The sequence below is a fragment of the Scatophagus argus genome, chromosome 2 (genome assembly GCF_020382885.2).
Source record: "Scatophagus argus isolate fScaArg1 chromosome 2, fScaArg1.pri, whole genome shotgun sequence".
Taxonomy (NCBI): domain Eukaryota; kingdom Metazoa; phylum Chordata; class Actinopteri; family Scatophagidae; genus Scatophagus; species Scatophagus argus.
Genome location: NC_058494.1, coordinates 26,349,832 through 26,373,127, shown reverse-complemented (window position 1 = coordinate 26,373,127; position 23,296 = coordinate 26,349,832). Strand labels below are relative to the sequence as shown.

At 47.8% G+C, this 23,296-nt stretch overlaps 1 protein-coding gene across 3 annotated transcripts in view; it reads right to left on the bottom strand.

The window, feature by feature from the left end:
* slit1b (slit homolog 1b (Drosophila)) overlaps nucleotides 1–23,296 on the bottom strand; it is a 50,828-nt gene that overhangs the window by 2,883 nt on the left and 24,649 nt on the right. For 2 of the 3 annotated variants that reach the window (XM_046374219.1, XM_046374237.1), the window contains 33 exons: nucleotides 22,126–22,197; nucleotides 21,874–21,945; nucleotides 21,226–21,297; nucleotides 20,799–20,962; nucleotides 20,563–20,710; nucleotides 20,282–20,353; nucleotides 17,161–17,232; nucleotides 16,550–16,621; nucleotides 16,310–16,453; nucleotides 16,013–16,176; nucleotides 14,746–14,769; nucleotides 14,272–14,416; nucleotides 13,788–13,862; nucleotides 13,278–13,421; nucleotides 13,040–13,183; nucleotides 12,431–12,597; nucleotides 12,185–12,323; nucleotides 11,363–11,431; nucleotides 10,454–10,525; nucleotides 9,917–9,988; nucleotides 9,700–9,771; nucleotides 8,667–8,830; nucleotides 7,073–7,197; nucleotides 6,617–6,711; nucleotides 5,547–5,686; nucleotides 4,090–4,183; nucleotides 3,730–3,867; nucleotides 3,354–3,582; nucleotides 3,133–3,263; nucleotides 1,607–1,761; nucleotides 808–1,019; nucleotides 312–436; nucleotides 3–211 (listed from right to left, as the gene is read on the bottom strand). In XM_046374219.1, the coding sequence (XP_046230175.1) occupies nucleotides 3–211; nucleotides 312–436; nucleotides 808–1,019; nucleotides 1,607–1,761; nucleotides 3,133–3,263; nucleotides 3,354–3,582; nucleotides 3,730–3,867; nucleotides 4,090–4,183; nucleotides 5,547–5,686; nucleotides 6,617–6,711; nucleotides 7,073–7,197; nucleotides 8,667–8,830; nucleotides 9,700–9,771; nucleotides 9,917–9,988; nucleotides 10,454–10,525; nucleotides 11,363–11,431; nucleotides 12,185–12,323; nucleotides 12,431–12,597; nucleotides 13,040–13,183; nucleotides 13,278–13,421; nucleotides 13,788–13,862; nucleotides 14,272–14,416; nucleotides 14,746–14,769; nucleotides 16,013–16,176; nucleotides 16,310–16,453; nucleotides 16,550–16,621; nucleotides 17,161–17,232; nucleotides 20,282–20,353; nucleotides 20,563–20,710; nucleotides 20,799–20,962; nucleotides 21,226–21,297; nucleotides 21,874–21,945; nucleotides 22,126–22,197 (3,992 nt within the window). The remainder of the gene's footprint in view (nucleotides 1–2; nucleotides 212–311; nucleotides 437–807; nucleotides 1,020–1,606; nucleotides 1,762–3,132; nucleotides 3,264–3,353; nucleotides 3,583–3,729; nucleotides 3,868–4,089; nucleotides 4,184–5,546; nucleotides 5,687–6,616; nucleotides 6,712–7,072; nucleotides 7,198–8,666; nucleotides 8,831–9,699; nucleotides 9,772–9,916; nucleotides 9,989–10,453; nucleotides 10,526–11,362; nucleotides 11,432–12,184; nucleotides 12,324–12,430; nucleotides 12,598–13,039; nucleotides 13,184–13,277; nucleotides 13,422–13,787; nucleotides 13,863–14,271; nucleotides 14,417–14,745; nucleotides 14,770–16,012; nucleotides 16,177–16,309; nucleotides 16,454–16,549; nucleotides 16,622–17,160; nucleotides 17,233–20,281; nucleotides 20,354–20,562; nucleotides 20,711–20,798; nucleotides 20,963–21,225; nucleotides 21,298–21,873; nucleotides 21,946–22,125; nucleotides 22,198–23,296) is intronic. The other variant, XM_046374229.1, reaches the window with a different exon arrangement.

Sequence of the window (23,296 nt, the reverse complement as noted above, 5' to 3'; positions counted from 1 at the left end):
ACCGACGTCGCAGCTCTCTCCGCTGTATCCCGGCTCACAGACGCAGTGCTCTCCGTCCTCCGTGTCCTCACAGTGGCCGTGCGCACACTGCAGACCCCGGCACGAGCCCACCGGCTCCCCCCGCAGGCTGCACAAGGCGCCGCGGTATCCCTCTTGGCAGTCGCAGCGGTACGTCTGAGCGTCCAGCGCCACGCACACACCCTTCACACACCTGGATTGAAGCCCAACATTAGATGTCACATACCAACACCGTCTGTAACGCGGACTCAATGAGAAGTGCGTGACGCGTGACCTGGACAAGCCGCACTCACTTGTTGCCTTCACACGGGTTGACGCCAGTCGCCGTGGTGACGACGTCTGCTCCAGATAGGCCTCCTGCTATTGGCTGGTTGCAGTGTTGGCCCGTCCAGCCTGCCTGGCAGTGACACTGAGGACCCTGCGAACACACAACATGTTTATTGCTTCATTTCATCTCTTATCCGCACAAAGAAAAATCATAATGGACGTTTTTACCCAAATGACGCAAAGAAAAATACATCATCATCTCCTTATTCTGAGCTCTTCAAAACATATCGGCAGAATAAAGAACTCTTACAACACATACAATCAAACTGAATTACAGTACCATTCACGCGTCCTTCACATAATGCAAGAGAGCTCAATGAAACATTCAAGTAACCAGGAATTTGATGCCGAGGGAAACTTTGGGGAAATAAAGGAAGAGTTTCAACCCGATTTATGGGATTCATGCACAGTTAGTCCCTAATTCGCAGCTCTTTTGGACCGAGGCTGTGGGCTGCCTCCCACCTGGGCAGCGTTGGGCTGGCAGACGCCGTGCAGACAGTAGAGCTTGCGGCAGGCCTGGCAGCCGGGCACCACCCCCGGCTTCATGTGGCTGCGGGTGAAGTCCTGCAGCTCGTGGTTGATGTACAGGTTCCTGATGCAGCCGTGGAAACTGGACACGTTGAGGGTCTGAGAGGACAGACCCAGAGAGGCTGGCATCACCTCCTCCGGCATACCTGGAGAGACAGACGGGTGCAGGTAAACTCCAGAGGCCCGTGACGCCGAGAAAGTTCGGCATAAACACAAGATCCTTTTTTTGTGTGTGTGTGTGAATGTGTTAATCAGCTTCTCGCCGCTCCATCATGAGAGCACAAGCTGCTCCAACCCCGACGGAGTCAAACACACTTTAGACGAACAAAAAATATAAAAACTAACTGTATCTTCTAATCTTCACTCAGGCAGCTGGTCATGTTTTTTGGGGGTTTGTCGGGGGGGTAACAAGGAAATAATGCCAGCAATGCAGGGCTGTACAGTTAAAAAAAGCAATAATTCGCCAGAAGTCAGTGAATTTGAATTTTCTATGGGTTTGCTGTCGACAATATTAAACTGTGAACGCCAACAAACCCACACAAAAGAACATTTAATAATATCAGAACATCTAACAAAAAGCTAACATGACATTTTCCGCAGGGTTGGAAAACATGTAATAAAGTTTCACAGTCGTGTATATGAATAAATGAAATTAGAAACACTCGGTTTGGAATAATTTTGTTATTAAAAATTAAAATAAACAAATTAATTTGAGTGTTTACCCTCCACGTACCTCCTACATACAGAGGTGCCTCCCCCGTCGCCGGCTGGCTCCGGCCCTGGCTGTCCAGGGTGGTGGGCTCTCCTCCGTCCACAGACAGGTTCACCATGCGGTTGAAGGTCACCAGCTCCACGGTGTGAAACTGCCCATCGTTCACCGTCTCAGTGCTGCACGCGACACAAACACCTCGGATTAGATTCACAGTGCAGCCTTTAAATCAGACGTGGACTGCTATTAAAGCTGTATTAAACAGGATTTGACCACTAGGGGGCAGAAAGACAAACTTACAACCTGACATATTACTGACATATAAAGTTTTTAAGCATAACGTGAGCAATTCAGACTCGTCAGATGTTAGCTGATCCTCTTTCTTTAACATTCCCGACTTTTTAAATCCCAAATCCATTTGAAAAGTAGATTAATCAATTAGCAAAATATTTGGCAACTAATTTTCTTTTGATCGCCTTTTCTACATGGCATCCCGCCTGTCAGTGGTTACTGGACACAACATAAGACCCTGAGAATCACAGACAATGTGGGCACAGATTCAGACATTTGGACCAGGAGGGAGTCAAAGCTCTCTTTTATCAGTTTTCTTCTGTTTTCTCATTCTCAGTATTTTTCTCTGTATTTCAGTTGCTTATCACACAAATAACCTCAGTGTGTGTGTGTGTGTGTGTGTTGGTGTGTGAGTCAGGCTGTCGGCTAGCCGATCCTCCTCCTCCTCTTCCTCCTCAGCAGTGAAACATCCAAACATTTAAGCACTCGACAGCTGATCAAGTGGACTCTCAGCTTCGAGTGTCCTCTGGCCTCGTCTGAGATTAAACCAGAATACCCACACTGCCGACGTCGCCCGTCCACGTTCCCAAACACCGCAGGCCTCGCTCTGAGCAACGCCGCAGATCAGGCGCTGAGGCTCTGTGAGCGGCGTTGCTGGGCTACGGCGAGCTGAGAGGCTGCTGATGGCCTGACGAGAGATCACTCAGATCAACCAACGCTCGGCTTTCAAAATCCAACGGTGAGAAGGTGCTAATTAACCTGAAGCTGCTGTGATGCTAAACGTGCCGAGCTGGTCAGGGTCAGCACATGACAGCCATGACATTCACACAGAAGAACGCAGCTTAACTCAGCTCTAACTATTTATCTCCTGCTTAGCTTGAACTGCCTGTAATCAAGGAAGGAAAATCAGTATTTCAGGTTTCTCCGAGGCCTCTGCTTGTGTTTGTGTCTTCTGAGCATTTCAGGGATGAAAAGGAGATCCAAATACTGAACGAAATATTTTACTTTTAAGTTTGGGTTTATTGTATCGTGTATTGCTGTACAATTCAAAAAGCATGAACGCACACTAGTTTATTTGTATTTGTACCTGGTATATATCACTCTGCACAGGTCATAATTTCAAAAAGTTACACATTTCTTCAAACTTGCATTGGCAGAGGGCTTGTAAAGCAGGATTTAATTTGACTGAGGCCACTAGTGGCCAAAAAGAGTATTACAACATCAAACGCCTCAAAAAACGATCCTGACTGTGTGCATACCTGTAGATAGCGGTGGCGGGCTGGTTCCCAGGGTCATACGTGACCCTGACGTGACCCTGATGGAGCTCCACGGCGATTGGCTCGTTGTCTCCGTTGTAGAGCAGGATGCCGTTTTCCTCTGCTGTCGACACCTGAAACACACACATATAGACGCACCTGTGAGTGTGTGTGCCTGTGTGTGCGTGGCAACTGACCCACAGTCCGACGTCTCCCGTCCTCACCTGCAGCGTGATGTTGGCTTGAGGCCAGTTCTTGACGTCTTGGAGCTGAACGTAAGAATCCCTGTCGACGAAGTTGACGCTGACCAGCTTCTCGCAGCTCTGACCCTCAAAGCCTGGCAGACACTGGCAAACCGCAGTCCCCGCCTTCTCCACACAGGGGGCGCTGTTCTGACACCGAACCAGCCGGCAGGGTGACGGAGGAGGAAGGGCCACTTCACAAAACTCACCGCTGAAGGGGCAAAGAAGAAGCGCAAGGCGGAAAATAAAAATGGAAGAAAACGTTAATCGGGGTCAATATTACAAAACCCGATGGAAGAAACCACGTTCTTCTTCCAGTGTTCCCAGTATCGCGCAGTGTCCCCTGTGTCCCCAGTACCTGTATCCCTGTGGACAGACGCAGCTGTAGCCGTCCAGATGGTCCGCACACTGAGCTCCGTTCTGACAGCGATGGTCCACACATTCATTATAATCTATACTGCAGTCTGGCCCCACCCAGCCTGGGATACACACACACCTGAAACACACACAAACACACAACATGACACATGGGGTAGGACTGGGGGGCGTGAACACAGACCTAAGCAGAATTTACTTTTCTATGCATGTGTTTGTGTTTTTACTCACATCTGGGATCTGAAACTTTGCTGAGCCTGGCAGTGATGAAGTGTGTGTGTGTGTGTGTGTGTGTGTGTGTGTGTGTGTGTGTGTGTGTGTGTGTGTGTGTGTGTGTGGTCACCTGGGGCCGGTAGGAGTGCTGATGCAGGTGGACTGATGCTGACATGGGTTTCTACCTGGAGAGCACACACCCTCCTCCTCCTCGCAGAACAGACCTGACGACGAGAGGAGGGAAAGACGGTCAGTCTAACAGTTTGCGACCCGATCGCTTCTCCTCCCGACGTGATGCCAATGGATCCCATCCCAATCAATCAATACACTGATCAGCTGCAACAATAAAACCACATGCTTAATATCTTGTAGGGCCTTCCTTTGCTGCCAAAACAGCTGTGGTCTGTCAGAGGAAGGGACACTGGACCTCTGGGGGTACTTTGTGGTCAAAGGATGTTGGATCCTTTGGGTCCTGTGCATTGAGGGTGGAGCCTCCAGGTGGGAGGCCTCACCTGGAGGGAGGGTGGATTCAGCTTATTCAGGCACATCCCACAGGTTCTGGATCAGGTTGGGATCTGGGGAGTCTGCAGGGCGTTGTTGTGGTCCTGGAGACATCCCAGAGCTGTTTCTGTAATGTGACGGGCAACATGGTCCAGCTGAGGGGAGGCTGCTGCTGACAGGAAGAGCCATCGCTAACAGCCACTGACTTCACCTGTCAGTCGTTTTAATGTTGTGGCTGCCTGGAGTAAATTCAACCGAATAAGGTATTTAACGCTCACACTGATAAACCGTGTTGTTTCTGGGTTGGGACAGCAGTGTGTTTAGTCGTGTGCTCCATCACCTTGTCATCACTCAGTAGGTGGTGAAATCCCTAAATCCCTTAACCACGTAACTGAACCCCAGAGTCTTGACTTAACGTCTGCTATGCAGAAAATTCAAGAAATGCACAAAGTTAAACTGGGAGCTAAAGCTAACCTACAGCTACTAAACTCAGAAAAAATCTATCAACCTAACAACTGAGTGAAGTCGACCACTAACCTACTAAATACTACAAACAGCAAAGTAACTTTAAAACTGACACAAAAAAATCTATGCTAACAGTACAAAGAAACAAGTGAGTCACGTAACGCCTCCAAAACGTCACCTGCAGTAGCCAGGTTTCCACCAGTAGGGGGCAGTCACCGTGCATATTTATGACACAAAACGTAAAATTCAAATACTTTGCACTAAACGTCTAAAAGTTTTGGATCTGAATTGATGAGTGACACGACTAAATATCTATTTAAATTGATTTTCAGCAGAAAAAAAAGTGGTTTAAAGGTTTAGATCCTCTTTAAAGTGCTGGATGCTCCTTTCATAGCCAGTCACAACACTCTCACCTGTTACCCATCGACCTGCTCACCTGTGGACTGTCCCAAACTTGTGTTTCTGAGTAAGATCTGCAAGCCATCGCATTCATTTTTATATGTTTCACGCATCACAACTTTTCTGGAGTTGGGGTTGCATGAAAGACATTTATTTTGTAAAATGAAAATGACTAAGAGGAAGAAAAAGAATTTTAAGTGAAATAAGGCCAATGAGTCATACCTGTGTAGTTCGGAGCACACAGACAGGTGTAGTTGCCCACTCCGTCCACACAGGTGGCGCCGTTCTCGCACCCGTGGTCCTGACAGTCGTCCACGTTCACCTCGCAGAAGGTGCCATGGAACCCAAAGGCACATGCACAGCTGAACACATGAAAGCACACAAACTGTAAAGGCTACACCAACCTAAACTAAACCAGGAAAAAGAAATTCACAACTACAAAGACAAACCTGAAGGGAAAAACATGGGAAATGCCATTTCCTGCACTACAACATGCAAAATCATGACATATTAACCAGCTTGGATTATTCGCGCTTCACATTGTCATGTTGCTGTTGTGTCTGCGGGTCGTTCCAACACCAACACTGTCACGTTTCTTTCAACTCACAAAACCTGGAAACTCCTTTATTTATCATTTCCCACCTCGACTGTCTTAACTCTGCAAGTCTTTTGTTATTGTAGATGCAGGAGAAAGATGGCAGGCTTCACACTGGTTCACAATGCTTCAGCATACCAAGACATTTTGGACAATGCTATGCTTCCAACTTTGTGGCAACAGTTTGTTGAAGGCCCTTTTCTATTCCAGCATGACTGTGCCCCAGTGCACAAAGCAAAGCTCCATAAAGACATGGTTGGATGAGTTTGGTGTGGAAGAACTTGACTGGCCCACACAGAGCCCTGACCTCAACCCCATCCAACACCTTTGGGATGAACTGGAACGGAGATTGTGAGCCAGGCCTTTTGGTCCAACATCAGTGTGTGACCTCACAAATGCTCCACTGCATGAATGGGCACAAATTCCCACAGAAACACTCCAACATGTTGTGGAAAGCCTTCACAGAAGAGTGGAAGCTGTTAGAGCTGCAAAGCTGTCTGTGTGTTTACAATGAGACGTCATTAAAGTCCCTGTTGGTGTGATGGTCAGCTGTCCCAATACTTTTGTCTCTATAGTGTACATGGTCTTAGCCTTTTTAGGCTATTAAACACAAGATTAAACTGCTGTGGCATCTGATACACAGTTAGCGTTAGCATTGTGCTAAGGTTAGCTGACGTGGCGGCTCAAGGCTTCTCACCTGAACCCTCGGGTCTGTTCGTCGCTGAGGCAGACTCCTCCGTTGGTGCAGGGATTACTGACACAAGCATCCACTGGAGTCTCGCAGTGTTTACCCTGAAACACCACACACACACACACACACACGCAGAAACACAGAAACAATTACAGATCCTGCTTTTGACAAGCATACAATATTGGATCAGGTCAGCCGAGTCATTTGATTGGATTATCACAGACAGATGTGGGCTCACAATAATCACTGACAACACGCAAACACATGAAGGGAATTGGATCAGCTGTTTTAAACATCCTGAAACAGACTGTGGCGTGTTTACAGGCAGACATATTTCAATTCGGTGTCACAAGGTGGCGGCAAAAACAGACAAACTCAGTAACCAGACGATGCGAGCACACACACACACACACACACACACACACACACACACACACACACACACACACACACACCACATACCGTGAAGCCAGGCTTGCAGGTACAGGTGTACGGCTGTGTGTGGTCCACTTCACAGACGCCCTGATTCTGACAGGGGGAGGACACACACGGGCTGCATTTGGCCTGGACAGACGCGTCTACTGGACCTGACAACACACACACACACACACACACACACACACACAGAGGACAGTCATAAAGGTCATTTATACCAAGACGTTAGCACAAGTTTCCAAATGTGTTTTTACTTTATTTACTGTCAAAAGACAAAAACCAACAAAAGCAGGAAGCAGCAGATGAAGTCATGAAAGATTCAATTAAAAACTACTGGACTTCAGTGTCTGAGTGACTTTACTGTGAGACTCCATCACTGACTGTAGCTCCTTTAGTTTTATTTAGTTTTATCTTTTAATATGCTATCTATCATCTTTAAGTGTTTCCACGTGGTTTTGCAGGCGCCGCTGTGGAGCAGACAACCCGATCGTTTTCTGTTTCCTCAGAGGAGAAACTACAACACAAGACAAAAGCGTGAGTTCTGGACAGCAGACAGAAATGGTTTCGCCTTCTTACCCAGAGGCAGACACAAATCACCTCAGTGGGAGTGAAGAAGTGAAACTAACTGAAACAAAGGATCTGATAGTCCTGCTAATTTGTCTGTGTAGTTTGACTGCCAGTGATGGCCCTCTGAGTCTAACGACTGGCCCTCTGAGTCTAACGACTGGCCCTCTGAGTCTAACGACTGGCCCTCTGAGTCTAACGACTGGCCCTCTGAGTCTAACGACTGGCTAGCCATTAGCCACTGAGGTATATATTTGTTCCCCACCAGACAGTTTTTTCAGAACTGATGAAGCTGCTTGGATGAGCAGTGAAACGTCTTCAAGTCAAATCTTCACAAGTCCAGATGCCACACTGGGAATGTGGTCTTCACATAAAACGTTAAATCACTTTCATATATCAGCCTCAGGCGTTCAGTACCTGCCTGACTCACCTGTGTGAGGCCAAGGTGTGACAAGGGATTTAAGCTGAAATGTACCAAAGGTCGTCAATAAAAAGGGCAAATGAAAAGTGACCAAAGTTAAGACAAACTAAACCAGCCAGCTGACTGAGTTTCCAGAGTCTGACTGCACTCTGCCAGCCTGCTAACAAAAACCAGGAACGAGAGAAATCAGCTCACACAGCAACCAGATCCTCTGAGCGCATGAAGCGAAACTTCACAAGTCGGTTATTAAAGGCGTGTTTTTTTCCCGCCTCAGTTGAGGAGAGCGTCTTCAGCTGTGGCAGGTGTGTAGGAGTGAAAGCAGCAGCTCCCGACGAAGGTCACCGAATGGAAAGAAAAATCTTGCCTTTTATTAAATACCATCTATTACGAAGCGACGGCATGTGGGTGTTTGTTCCCTCAGATCATCTTACAAATGAAGCAACGGGATTAAAAAACAAAAAGCCAATCGCCTTTGTGTTGATCACAAATCAGAGGAGGACCACACGACAGGTCACTTCGGTTTGGAAAGCACTTTAACAAAACGCGTTAAATATTTGTACTCAGCGGCCATCGCAACAAGAGAAAGACTTCTGGCTTCCTGTGGCGTGTGGAGGTGCGCCGCCGCCGCGCTCGTACCCACACACTGGAACTTGTCGGCCGGGGTGGTGAGCAGCAGCTTGCCCTCCATGCCGCCCGGTCCGGCACAGCGCGCGATGCCGGGCTCCTTGTAGCCGCTCTTCACCCAGTCGGACAGCCAGAGGAGGCGGCAGTCGCAGTACAGAGGGTTGGCCCCGATCGCTCTGACGGAGGGAAGGAAGGAAAGAAAGAACAGAGTCAACTCGCTGTCGGACGGGAGGCCTCGGAAAGGAAGGAAACATGAGAAGATGGCGGGAAGGACGGCGGGAGACGAGTTAATTAAACCTGAAGGTCTGGAGAAGAAGAAAACGGAGAGAGGGAAGAAAGGATAGAAAAAGGGAGGATTAAATAAAAAAGGATGCGAAAAGGGGGATGAAATAACAAGAGGAGAGGAGGACTGGAATGAAGCACATAGAAGTGGAAGAAAGTATGAAGAGAAAGCGAGAAAGAAGAGAAAGAAACAAAGAAGTTGATGAAGCAGCAGCAACATTGCTGCACTGCTTTTTAAAGCCACTTGGTGGAGCTCCCCCCTACATATGGAAACATCCCCCCGCCCTCCATCCATCTCCACACCTACTGTACATCCTCAGATTGACTCACACGGGTCACACTTCACTGAAGATACTGTATGTGCAGACACACACACACACACCCACACACACGCCTTAGATCAATACACCCATGGGAAACGATGGATCTCTGCAGCTAATTCAATCTACCAGGCAGCCACTTGAAACCACTCACTCTCTGAGAACTGGACTCCATCTGAGTGAAGCCATGAAGGCAGAGGAAAGACATGCATCACACACACACACGCACACAGACACACACACACGCGCACACACACACACACACACACACACACACACACACACACACACACACACACACACACACACACACACACACACACACACACAGACCTCATTCTGTCAGTGAGGACTGACCCTGCTGTCTGTTGCACTCAGCTGGTGCTGTCATTGTGTGTGTGTGTGTGTGTGTGTGTGTACCATATTTATATTTGAGTGCTTACAGGTGAGACAGCGAGGCCACGTCGCTGAAGATGCCCTGCTGCAGCTCGGAGATGTCGTTTCCATGGAGAGAGCTGAAAGACGGAAACAGCTGAGGGTCAAAAACGGTCAAACTACAAACTCACAAGATTAAAACGACTCTTACAACACAGTGTGTGTGCGCGTGTGTGTGTGTGTGCGCGCACGTGTGTGTGTGTGTGTGTGTGCATGCGAGCTCACAGCAGCCTCAGAGAGCGCAGGCCACCCAGAGCCAGAGGAGGGATGCAGTGCAGCGAGTTGTAACTGAGGATCCTGCGGGAGGAGAAGCAACACGAGTCACAGCTGACAGTGAGGCTGAGCATCACTTGGTCTGGTGCCACAGAGGTCTAACAGAGGACGGCTTTAAAGAGGACAGGAGACAGACAACACATCTGCAGTGGCTGTCGTGCTCCAAGCCTCCAAGAGTCTTACATTAAAGCAACAGAATGTGATGTATTTTCTGGTCCAAAGAGGTCATTCTGAAACATCTTTTCAAATCATTTTGAAAACTTTTAGAAAAACTGATTTCAAGCTAAATTCACTTAAATTGTTCTCATTTATAGAATGAAATATCTCTATACCACAGGCTGTGTGAATGCTGGATTCCGATTGGTTGCAGGGTGTCCATTAATTCAAGATAACTGACACCTCGTCAGGAATTATCACGTCCTCCAGACCAAAGCATCAGGCACTGTTGAAGGTGTGTGTGTGGGTGTGTGTGTGTGTGTGTGGACTCACAGAGTGGTGAGCTGGCTCATGTTGAAGAAGGAGTCATCAGACAGCGAGCTGATTTTATTGTTGCTCAGATCTCTGCAGAGGCAAAAGGTCAATTACAATCAGTCAACACACACACACACACACACACACACACACACACACACACACACATCAGAACAGGTGAAAGTGCTGCTGACTGACTATTTGGTGTGTTTGTCAAACTTGTCAAACACATGAAGTGTTGTGAAATGAGAATTAACTGCACGGTCCACAGCTCCCCCTGCTGGACATGTTCAAGAATGCACTCGCCAGAGGGTTCGTCTGCAGGGCCAGCAAACCTCCAACACACCAAAGTGAGTGACAGCTTTATCACAAAGTGAGGACGTGAAAACACTTCACACGAAGCAGGAACCCTGAGCTTTACGTACTGATGGTGTTCATGTGTGCAGGTTGAGTTGATGAAGTCTTTATCTGTGAACTCTTTGATGCTTCGCCTCGCACTCGTGCGCTGCAGAGCTTCTTTTAAAACATAGTCATTTACTCAGTTTGATGCGTTAAATGTCTTCTCAAGTGGGTTTTATATCTCGTCTTTTTTCACATTAATTATAGCGTTGCTGAGGTCACGATCGTCTTAATTATCCTTTGCTGCACAGCCAGCAGTAACATCACACTATTCAGCACACACACACGGAAAAACAAAACACAAGGACTCGCGTTACGTTATTTAACATCCCAACAGCAGCAGGGACCCACGACTGCTCGAATCGGTTAACTCTGCTTCTCTCTGCAGATCGTTTCACTATGTGTTTCCTGAATGTTCAGAGCTGCCTGTTTATGTTTATATTATATGGCTGTTGGTGCGGCTGAGGGCTGGTGGAGTGTGTGCAGGTGTGTCGGTGTGAGCCGAGCGTTTGTTCGAGTGCCTCTTACACGAGCTGCAGGTACTTGAAAGTGGCCAACTCCTTAGGGACGCTGGTGAACTGGTTACCATCCAGATACCTGAGAGGACAGACGGGACAGACGAAGAGACACAATTCAAATCCTCCACCGAGACAATCTGAGAATAACATGAGCTCATAATAATGACCTCAGAAACCCATAAGGTCATAATTTTGCATCAGCAATGCGCATGTGCTGAGCGCCTTCATTTCCCAATGTTGTTTCAGCATTACAGATAAATCGATTATTGGCCCAGTTAATTACTGAACTTAAAATTCATCCTTTTTTGGCTTTTTGTTTGTCCTTCAGTAAAAGAAATCTGTTTAAAAATGTTCTGCGTTGGCTCTAATGAAGCCTCCTCTGTCTGTCTGTCTGTCTGTCTGTCTGTCACTCAATGTCCCACAACACAATCTGATTGTACTGAAGTACTTCAAAATACTTATATCCCATCACTGGTGAGATTTTAAATTTTTAGCTAAAAAGTAAACTTTATTTACTTGATTTACTTTTTAGATAAGTTTATTTTAAACCTTGTTTACTTTTTAGATTCAGATAACATACATCCTGCATTTAACAGCATATTACTGCAAACTAAAGCGTGAATGCACCAATAATCACAATCAATCGAGTTAATGCTCACTCTTCTTTTGTACTTTTACTTAAGTAAATTGTAAAGTAAAAGTAAATAAAGTAAAAGTAAAAACTGATCTGAGTACTCCTGCCCTCTTGGTTATGGGGTTCACTGAGTATGAATGCGTGTCAGTGAACACAACACGCTGCACATCACGTTGTATTTGTAGCTCTGGGACTCACAGCTCGGTGACGTTGCGGGGGAGTCCTCTGGGCAGAGCCTGCAGGTGTTTGTTGCTGCAGCGGACCACTGAGTCCACACAGGTACACTGGCTGGGACACTGCGGACCCGGGACGCAGCTGCCGTCCTCCAGCACGGAGCCTGAGCACACAGACAGGACAGCGGGAGGAGGGGGAGGTCGTCGGTCATTTTGCTTTGCTGCTCTGCGGCCACAGTATGTCGGTGTTTGTGTTCGAGGGAGTGCGTACCGTCCTCGCAGCGGAAGTCAGGCACAGCCACGTCCTGCAGGGGGATCTCTCGGAGGAAGGCGGGGCCCTGGCAGCGAGGATTCCCCGTCACGATTCGTCGGCTCCGGAGCCACGCCCCGAACCAGGACAGACGGCAGTCGCAGTTGAAAGGATTGGCCAGAAGATTCCTGGTAGACAGAAGGAGAGACAGAACAGGCCCGGTTCCCTCAAACCCAAGAACCCAACGTGGCAAAGTCTGAGACGAGCACCGAGCTTAATTACTGCTACACAAGTCAGCCTTCAGAGCAGCTGAAATGTGTCAAACTCAGCCAGTTTCTTTAAAACTCAGCTTCAGTCACTGAGGCACACAGGTGAGCGTGAAGTGAGGTGAACCAACCGCAGGAGACACACGTGGACTACAAAGCTTCAGGGGTGGAAGCTAAAGAGAAGCTACAGGCTGTAAAACGTGGAGGCTCCACACACACGTTCAAACCCGGCAGCACAGAAGATCAAAACGATCAGCACGGTTTGAAAGTGGACACCAAACATCACCGGCTCAGCAGGTGACCACATGGGGTGGGGTGGGAACCCATGTGTGTGTGTGTGTGTGTGTGTGTGTGTGAGACTAACAGTGTGGACAGGTTGGGCAGGGTGTCGAAGGCTCCGGGCAGGATGGTGCTCAGCTGGTTGTCGTACAGGGAGAGCAGCCTGACGTTGGTCAGACCTGTGAAGCTGCCGTTATGGATGCAGCTGATCCTGTTGTTCCTCAGCATCCTGCGCGCACACACACACACACACACACACACACGGGCATGATGAGTGCACTGTAGATGATGAATTCTAAAGGACGAGGGTGACGTGAACTCACAGCATGCGTAGTCCCTCCATGCCTCTGAACATGCTCCCTCTGACGGACTCCAGGTGATTGGCTGTCAGGTGAAGCTCCACCACCGAGGAGGCGCCTTCAAAAGCGCCGTCCTCGATCTCCGAGATCTTGTTGTTGCTCAAGTTGCTGGACGGAAGGAAATGTGAAACGTTTTCTTCAGTCTGAGATCTGAATGTGATCTTTCAGCCGAAGGAGTCTTTCCTTGGCAGAAACTACTCATGTCAACGCAATTTAGGAGAAACACTATATAGACAAAAGTATCCAGACACTGTCAGTGTGTTTAGAATGAGGTGTCATTAAAGTCTCTGTTGGTGAGATGGTCAGTTGTCCCAATACTTTTGTCTACATAGTGAGATTCATTAATTAGTACTCTTGTTACTGCTTTGAGTACTTTCTTCATGTACTTTTCCTGAGAAAAGTGTTTCAGACCAGCAGCAGACAGCTGGTGTTTCTGAGAGGTTTGAGTGGCGACTCTTTCTCATCGTGACCTACATTTTCTTGAGCTGCGTCAGGCCCTTGAAAGCTCCGGTGGCCTCCAGCACTGAGAGGTCGTTGTTGTTGAGACGCCTGTGACGGTCAGAGAGCAAAAACATCATTAACGGAAGAGCTGCTGTGGAGTGCGTGCGTGTGACTGTGTGAGTGTGTAGGTCCGCTGAGTGTGCATCCATGCAGCATGAGTCCATACACACGTCAACATGGATATCCATAAAGCGTGCGTGTGTGTGTGTGTGTGTCTGTACATGTTTTTCTCATCTGATGGGGACAAAAACCACAGCTTTTCCACAGCTACACGTGGGGACTCACTTTTAGAGTGAAGACTTGGTTTTATGGTTAGGTTGAGTTTGAGGTTTAAGTTAAGGTCAGGATCAGGGTCAGGGTTAAGCAAGTTATGGTTTTGGTTTGAAGTAAATGAATGTAAGTCTATGTAATGTCCCCACTGGGCATGAAAAACTAAACTGTGTGTGTGCTGTCTCACAGCTCTTCGGTGGAGGACGGCAGGTGTTCGGGGAACTTGGTGAGGCGGAGGTTGGAGCAGTCGACCACGTTCGCCTCACAGCGACACTTGGCGGGACACACCGGCTTGCTGTTACACTCATAGCTCAAACGTCTGTCTTCAGTGCCTGCATACACACACACACACACACACAGGAAAGAACGGTTCTTTCTCACACCTGACTGCATGTAAACTTCAGCACCCAAATCAAATCTGTTGTCTGTTCGTTTTAACTTTGTTTGCTTAAACTCCACGGGGGTAAAACACAATCATTAAAAGTCGTGCTTGAAGCAGCTTTAACTCGATCTAACAGGCCTCAGTAGGAAACTGGGATTAGAAGACCCTGAACGTCACAGGACTTGGGGCTGTTAGTGAGCTGAGCTACATGGTTAGACCGATCAGTGCAGGCCTGACAGCTCAGCATGCAGCACAACACACACAGACAAACAAAGTCACCTGGGATGTGGTACTGCTCCTTGGCTGCCGTGAAAAAGGAAGAAAAACAAAAGCATGTCAGTCAAGAGGTTTAAAAGCTTTAACACACACACACACACACGCACACACACACACACAGTCCTCCTGGACGAGGTCTTGTGTAAAGCTGGCAGCTGGACACAACACGTTTAAAGATGAAAGAAAGTGAGAAACGACGTGTCTCGCGTGTTGGACCGCTTTACGGAGGCGGCGTGTTGGCCGGCGAGCGGCTCTCCAGGCCTGGCAGTGGACTAAAGCGGCGGAAAGCGGTTTGCGTGTTGATCGGAGGAGGCTGCCAGGGAGCTGGCTTCACACACCGGCATGGCGAGGGCGACGGAGCCAGCCGGGAGCTTTTAGTTACCGCCACTCCGTTCTCATCGTGCTGTTTTGCACTCTTTTGCACTTTCCAACAAATACTGTGAAGTTTGCCAGTGCTGAGTTCTGTGTTTTTGTTCTAAAAGTTACTGATTGTTTGATGGCACAGAGCTGATGGAACCACTGCCTGACATGAGAGCTCCTCAGAAGTGAAGCCCAAACATCTGCATCGCCCCCCGGTGGCTGGCTGCAGTACAGCTCATAAACTCCTCCCCCTCCATGTGAACAGATGGGATGTGAGCCAAGATAAAAACTAAAAGTACATGTCAAATAAACTTTTTCCCAAAAATGGTTTCTGTCACTTTAAGTACCATAATTTCCTGACAATAAGCCGCTACTTTTTTCACACGCTTTGAACCCTGCGGCTTAAACAATTTATGGATTTTGCCTCAAGACGAAAGTGACATTGAGAGCAACAACGAAAGAGAAACTGACAACGTGGACCCCTGTGGATTATAGACAATTATGTATATATAGACTATATATATATGTTATTTAGTGGGTGCGGCTTATATTCAGGTGCGCTCAATAGTCTGGAAATTACGGTAATTCTTATCAGGTTGATGTTTGCTCAAGTGTTCATTTTTCTGATAAGTTTGTCTTAATTGGTTATTTGATGCCATAAAAAGTATCAAAAATCAAAGGCCATGATTGACAGTTAAGCGCTGCTCCTGATTGGACCAGACAGGTGAGTGGGCGGGAACTTGATCATTTCGAGAAACCCTGATGACCCTTCAACATCCTACACGAACCAACTGCAGCTCATTAAGCCAGACAGTCACTGTCCATCTCAGTTCACACTCCTGTTTCTCTCACTCTCTCTCTCTCTCTCACACGCACACACACACACACACACACACACACACACACTGACCAGAGCAGCGGAACTTGTTGCTCTTGATCTGTGCGATGCGTTTGTTGGCGAGGCGGCGAGGGCTGGCGCAGCGCGCTCCGCTGGTCTCTATGGGGTTTGAACGCAGGAAGTCGGCCAGCCACTTCACATTGCAGTCGCACACGAAGGGGTTCTGGGCCAGGTGGCTGATGGGAAATCACAAGGGGGGGCAGGACATCAGTCAGACCTGCCTGAATGGAGCGGACCTGGACAGAACAGGGCTGGGAACTCGTGTGTGTGTGTGTGTGTGTGTGTGTGTGTGTGTGTGTGTGTTCTCACAGTGTCTGGATGCTGTGCAGCGAGCCGAAGGTGCCTTTCGCCAGACTCTGGATTTTGTTGTCATACAGCGACAGCAGAGCCAAGTTCTCCAGGTCTTTGAACACTGAGGCTCTGATGCAGTGGATCTTGTTGGCATTGAGCAACCTGACAAACACAAGAGATCATCACATAATGAACGCGATGACATCTCATTTCAGAGACACGCCAGCTTACGTCCAACAGTCTCGGGTTTGGACTTACAGCAGCTCCAGAGAGGCCAAACCGTCAAACACTCCGCTGGGCAGCTCAGTGATCTTATTACCATACAGGATCCTGCACACAGAGAAGAGCTGCTGTTCATATGTGCTGTTCCTACGACGATCACTTTAACAGACTCAGACTCTCACTTCAAAATGTTCACAACACACTGTAGCACAGCCCATAGATGTTTAATGTGTAATACGGATGCATAATCTTCCACCGTTGCCCAGTGGCCACTTGTGGTATTGCAGCAAAAAATTCCCCTGCGGCCCAAAAAGCATTTTCTCATACGACTCCATTTATGAAGCCGCAAACAGTCAGCTATGACACTTTATCGTGGATTTTTGATCCGTGGAGGTTTCGTGTATAGGCTGATGAAGGCCTGTGCTGAGCAGGAACCTGTGGGCGGGGCCAGTGGGAGAAACACCGCTGAGCGTATTCACACACATATTTCATAAGGAATCTGTGTTTACAGAGAGCAGGCGCCGCTGAATTATTCACACCAGCAGACACATGTGGTGCAAACATGTGGAGGTATAGACGGGCTCGACACAGGCTTATGTCAACACACACGCACACACACACACACACACGACGTGTGCGTCACTCACAGGGAGTTGAGAGCTCGGAGGCCGTAGAAAGCGTCAGGAGCGATCTCAGATATCTGGTTGTTACTCAGGTCTCTGGGAAAGAAACACACGCAGACTTTAATCACAGCAGCCACCAACAGTTTCAGCAAACATTTAGAGAAACAAAAGAAAACAGCGAACGCTTCAGCTTTGTGTCGGTGTGGCGGCGAGGACTCATCGTGTGTCCCGTCACTGACGTCACCCCCGACTGAAGCTTCAGCTGAACTAAAGTCACTCTGCAGCTCCTTCTTGTTTCCACCAGCTCAGGGACGTCTTGAAGATTATTTCACTACAAAAATAAATCTGGAAACTATTCTTCTTTCCTGTGTTTGTTCACTGCAGAATCTGTCTGTTTTTGCCTTAAACAATCCCTGTACATCAGGTTTAAAATGTTGTTAATAACAGTTAAAGCTCCAGTGGGCCTTTTGTCTTGCTGCTATGCTGAAAGTCCTTCAGTATGTCCTCCCTTCCTCCATAAGGTCCTTTACACAAAGGCTGATGAGACTCTGATGCTGTTGAGTTGCCGGCCGGAGAGCCAAACGAATCACGTTTCATTTTCTCCCTCCTGTCTGACTGAGCCCTTCAGTTGTGGTTTGTGCCCAGCCAATCACGACCGTTTATCCGACGTGGGGGGTCGATACGATGACTGACAGAGCAGGGTTCAGATCTGAGAAGTCGCTCATCACTCATTTTCACGGCACAAACCAGGCAGGGCTGATCAAATACGAATCAAGATGCTGTGACTACATCAGCAGAGAAACATCGCGATGAGGCCGCCATGTTTTTGTCCTCCTCGAAAACAAACCAACGCCATACGTTTCATGGCATCTCTGACTGGTTGCAGCTCATGTTTTGTCGCCCTGGTTGGCTGTATCCGGTTTGGTCTGCACCTGTTGATGAGGCTTTTGGAAAGCGACAGGATCCAGATGTGTCAGGCTACATCAGGCCAACAGCTTTCTCCTTCCTGTCTCTTTTGAAAATTCTCTCCTAAAATTCCAGCTTTTATTTTTTTGTATGACTTCACAGGGTTTTTTACTTCACTAACTTTTAGCTTTTGGTTCTTTTCCTCTCTGTGCTTGTGATGTTTTTACTGACTGTTTTACAGCGTTGGTTAAATGTGTGTGTTGTTGTGAAGACCTTTTTTATTATTTCTTCCATACGTTAAAAAAAACTGAACAGAAAAAGAGGACTGAAAGCCGATGAAAAAGTGTTTAGTGATGCATTTTTCTCTCTTTGTGTAACATCCACATGTGCTGCTCACTGGGGTCAAACACACATGAATGCTTTTATTGTTCGTTTTTTTTCTAATCCGCAAATCAAATGGAATCAAATAGAAAAGCGTTTATGAAGAGGAGAGAGAGAGAGAGAGAGAGAGAGAGAGAGAGAGAGAGAGAGAGAGAGAGAGAGGGGCCACTTCATGGGCTGACTGGACTGTTAGTGAGCCCAACAAACTTTTTATATGAAAGACAGACTCACAGGGAACGAGAGCTGCTCCGCTGGCCAACTCTCTGCTCTCTGATTGGCCCTCGGCCGTCCAAACCACAACATGTCAGATTATAAAATCCTTGTTCTGCTGCCACATGTCAGTCGCTCAACTGTCACAATAAATTTGGAGACAAACCACTTGAACCAGCCTGGTAATGTAATCAACCCCCTCCCACCACCGCCGCCGCTCTTCAGGGGTTGAGACGGTCTCGCAGTGATGATGTAAGAGGTCGCGGGGGGAGACAAGGACAAGACCGAGAGGGGAAAACCACAGAGACACAAAGATGGCGAGAGCATGACTGAGGATGGAAACGGGCAACGGAACAGAGAGAGAAAGAGAAGCAGTGAGAGTGGACGGCACAAAGGAAACAAAACGAGGGGAACCAGGCTATAAATGTTATTATTGTGGTCCAGTGAGCATTTTTCAGAAACACATTCGCTGCATCACGGCGATATGCGCCTGACTCATTAAAAGGCCTCAGGCGGGGACTTCATCTGCACACATAAATCAAGCGCTCCTCCGTGCTGAACTCCACCGGGGCTGTTTGTTATGTCGAGCAGGAAACCCACAGCTCGGGGAACAGCGGAGACAGAGGAAGAACCGAGTGGTCCAGCTGGCAGATCAGAGTTCTAAACACGAAAACTGTCCCTGAGGCTTTGCCCCTGCCGAGGCAGACGTCTCATTGGTCGAGCTGAAACCGAGTGGGCGGAGCCACCAGACCGCAGCGCCTCTGACTTTCAAACTACCTCCTATGAAGGAAAATGTACATTTAATCACATGGTGTCATGATAATCATAATTTATACAGCAAAACACAGAAGCTGAAGGAAATGCTTTAGTGCTGATGTTTGACTTCTTCTTCTTCTTCTTCTTCTTGAACAAGAAACAGACCCAACGCTACAATAACAAAAGACTTTGCATTTAAGTTTTAAACAAATGTGTTCGAGTAGAAAAGTAGACTTTTTGTTTGAACTGTATTTGAGCCTCTAAAAACCTTGCTTCAATAAGCTTCGTGTCTGTCACCGAGCCAATACAACTACACGGAGGGTCACTGGTTCGATTCCCCCACTGGACGGGCAGGAAAGAGTGATGGAGTGGTGGAGTGATTAATGCTCCATGCTCCGGATTAATGCCCGACAGTGGCAGCCCACTGCTCCTGTGTGTGTTTCACTGCATGTAATTTGCCAGGTGTTGCATGTGTGTGTTCAACTAAGGATGGGTCAAATGCAGAAGACGAATTCAGTGTGTGTATGTAAAAATACAATAAAGCTGATTCTTCTTCTTCTTCTTCTTCTTCTTTGGATAAGGTGGACCATTTGTGGATATTGCTGCCATTTGTCATCAATGTTCCTCGTCAAGTTTTTTATTTTTTATTTAGTCTTCATTCCAGTCCAAACCAGCTTCTTCAGCTGCTCCCAGATCTTTGAACAGCTTCCTCCTTTGAAGCAACGCTGGTGTTTGGTTATTTGTTTTTCACAACTGAAGTCACTGACATTGACATTTTTGCTCTCAGAGAGCTGCTGGGTACCTGCGCTGGTATCTGTTATATAAATATGGATGGTACTCAACAACACTCGCACTCCGGCGAGCTACAGCAGTTTGTCTTTAGAGGACTCACATTCGCCGAAGCTTCTTGTAGGAAGTGAAGGCGCCAGGAGGAACCGATTTGATGCCGTTCTGCTCCAAACGACTGAGACAGACAAAGAAAAAGAGACAGACAGACAGAGGGACACAGGGAGACACATTCAACATTAAAGCTCTCCTGTCAACAGGAAACTAAAGATGTCAATCACGATATACAGCATATGAAGGTATCAGATGGACTGTGTTCTGTATGTGCTCTTAGTTATCTTTATTACTATTGTTCTTATTATTATGTTGGGACGAGCTGATACTCACATCTCGGTCATGGCCTCAGGCAGGTGGGCGGGGATGGCGGTGAGGCCCCGCCCCCGACAGTCCACAATGTTGTTGCTGCAGGAACACATCGGAGGACAGGAGCCGGACGCCAGGCTGCACGGCTGAACGAAGGCGCTGCCGCCGTGGCCTACAGAAAACACAAAACCGCTCTAGCTTCAGCTCCATCACTCGCACCTGAGCCGATCCGAGTGTGTTGTGTCATCGGGCCGCCGTACCTGAGCAGGCGAAGTCGCTCTTTCGCAGCTCGGCGAGGTTGAGGCCCCTGAGCGAGGGAGGAGAGCTGCACTGGGTGTAGAGGCCTAAAGCCGCCCGCTGCCGCAGCCACGGAGACAACCAGGCCAGGTGACAGTCACAGCGCAGGGAGTTAGAGTGGAGACGACTGGGAAGAGGGGGAAGAAAAATGTGAGAGGAGGGACGAGGGAATGAAGGGAAAGTAAAAAGATAAGAGCAGGACGGAAGAGAAGAAAACACGGGGAGAGGGAGGGGTGAAGGTAGGGAGCAAGTGAGGAACGAGGGAAGGAAGTAGAGGGGAAATTAAAGCAGAAGAATTAGAGTACTGTTACATATTTGACTGTGCTCGTCGCCCACAGCGAAAAATGTGGCATTCTGGGTAACGCAGTGCAAATGACAAGAAGGACTCACAAGGTGCGGAGCTTCGGCATGTGGTTGAAGCTGGACACTGGAATACTGCTGATGTTGTTGTTGTTCAACGTGCTGGGAAAAAGAGAGACAAGCGAGGAAGAAAAATAACAGAGAGAGCATAGAAAGGGTGAGGGACGAGTGGTAAAGGTGAGAGAGAGAGAGAGAGGGTGAGACAGAGAGGGTGAGAGAGAGAGAGAGAGAGAGTGAGACAGAGAGGGTGAGAGAGAGAGAGAGAAGTTTGTAAGTTTAAGTAAGTTTGGAAAGAAATCATGACTGTATAAAAAGATGGATGACATGAGAGCTCTGCAACAGTGAAGCACAAACATGTGTATCGCCCCCTGGTGGCTGGCTGCAGTACAGCTCATAAACTCCTCCCCCTTCATGTCAGCAGATGGGACTTTAATCAAAGTAAAAATTCAAAGTACAGGCCAGATAAACTTTTTCCCAAAGATGGTTTTTCTCATTTTAGGGTTTTGTTTTATCATGCTTATGTTTGTTCAAGTAGGCCTGTGAATATTCTCATTCATCCAGGTCATGGTTATCTCAAGGAAATTCAATCGAACGCAACTGGACTTAGTTATTTGTCTTTGAAGACGTTTCACCTCTCATCCAAGAGGCTTCATCAGTTCATGAAGTTCAAGTACTCACAGGACTTCCAGAGATCGCAGAGCTCTAAACGCCCCCTCCTCGATGCAGCTGATGTGGTTTTTATCCAGCTGACTGGGAATACAAAGAACACAACATCACAATAATGTGCATGCACTTAAAACAACCAATTCATCAACCAAATGATCAGCGTAGTGGAGCATCTCAGGTGAATATATCAGCATCATTAAGACCACTGACTTTTCCCTTTGTGTGTGTGTGTGTGTGTGTGTGTGAGAGTGTACTTTCACGCACAGGTTTTTGAGGTCCGTGGCTCCTCTGAAGGCCCTCCTCGGGACGGCCTGGATGAAATTTTCGCTCAGATCCCTGAAAAACAAGGAAACAAGCGGAAAAGAGAAAAGCTGCCGTTCAGAGAGTCTGACTTTGACTTGGCGTATGTGTTAACATTCGCTACAGAGGCTTTGGCAGCTCACGTCTCCGCCAACCAAACTCTGAACGCCACATTCGAAAAGGACACCCAAATATTAAAATATCAGAGAAATGTGTTTCCACAAAACACAAGCCAACGCACAAAGAACACGCAAATTCTGCTGTTAAGTCCTCAGCTTCATCGTCTTCATCTCCTCTCCAGGCCAAACCCAGCTCAGCTTCATACCAGTCTAAACACAGCTTCCTCTTTATCTTAATGGTGTTTCCCCTCCTCAGAGACCAGCACAGCCCCCAGAGACCAACACAGCTAACACACACACACACACACACACACACACACACACACACACACACACACAGTCCTCTGGAATTATCAAATGTGTGTATAAAGTCCGATAATGACAGAAGACAAACTAAAGGATCGTGTGTGTGTGTGTGTGTGTGTCTGTGTGAGATGAACCACAGAAGAGGATGTACATCATCTCGGCTGCCCTGGAGGACCTCAGACACACTCCATTAGCGTCAGTCAGGGTCAAACCGGAGAGGAAACACCCGCACTGCTGGTGTTGTTTGATGTTTGTGTTTCACTTCCAGCATCAAAACGGTCAAAACGGTCTTTGTGAAAGCAGATTCAGCTCAACGAGAACCTGAACCTGAAGCCTTATGGGTCCATTTCACGTGGTCCCAGACTAAAATATCTGCTAGGAGCCGTCAGAGCGACTTGACTTAAAATAGTTGCAGATTTTGCTTTTTGTCGAGGAACCTGAGCGACTGTAAGGGCAGCAAAAGGAGAGCAGATCAGATTTCACGCAGGACTAATGTGGAGCTCACGTCAACCCTTCAAAGGGGCAGGTTTAGCTGACTGGTGTGATGGCTGACTGGTCACCTGTCAACTGTAGGCCTGACACACAAAGACAGACAACCACACACTCACACTGAGGGGCGATGTTGAGCAGCCAGTTAATCTAAAGTGCATGTTTTTGGGACTGTGGGAGGAAGCCGAAGGACCCGCGGAAAACCCACGCAGGCATAACAC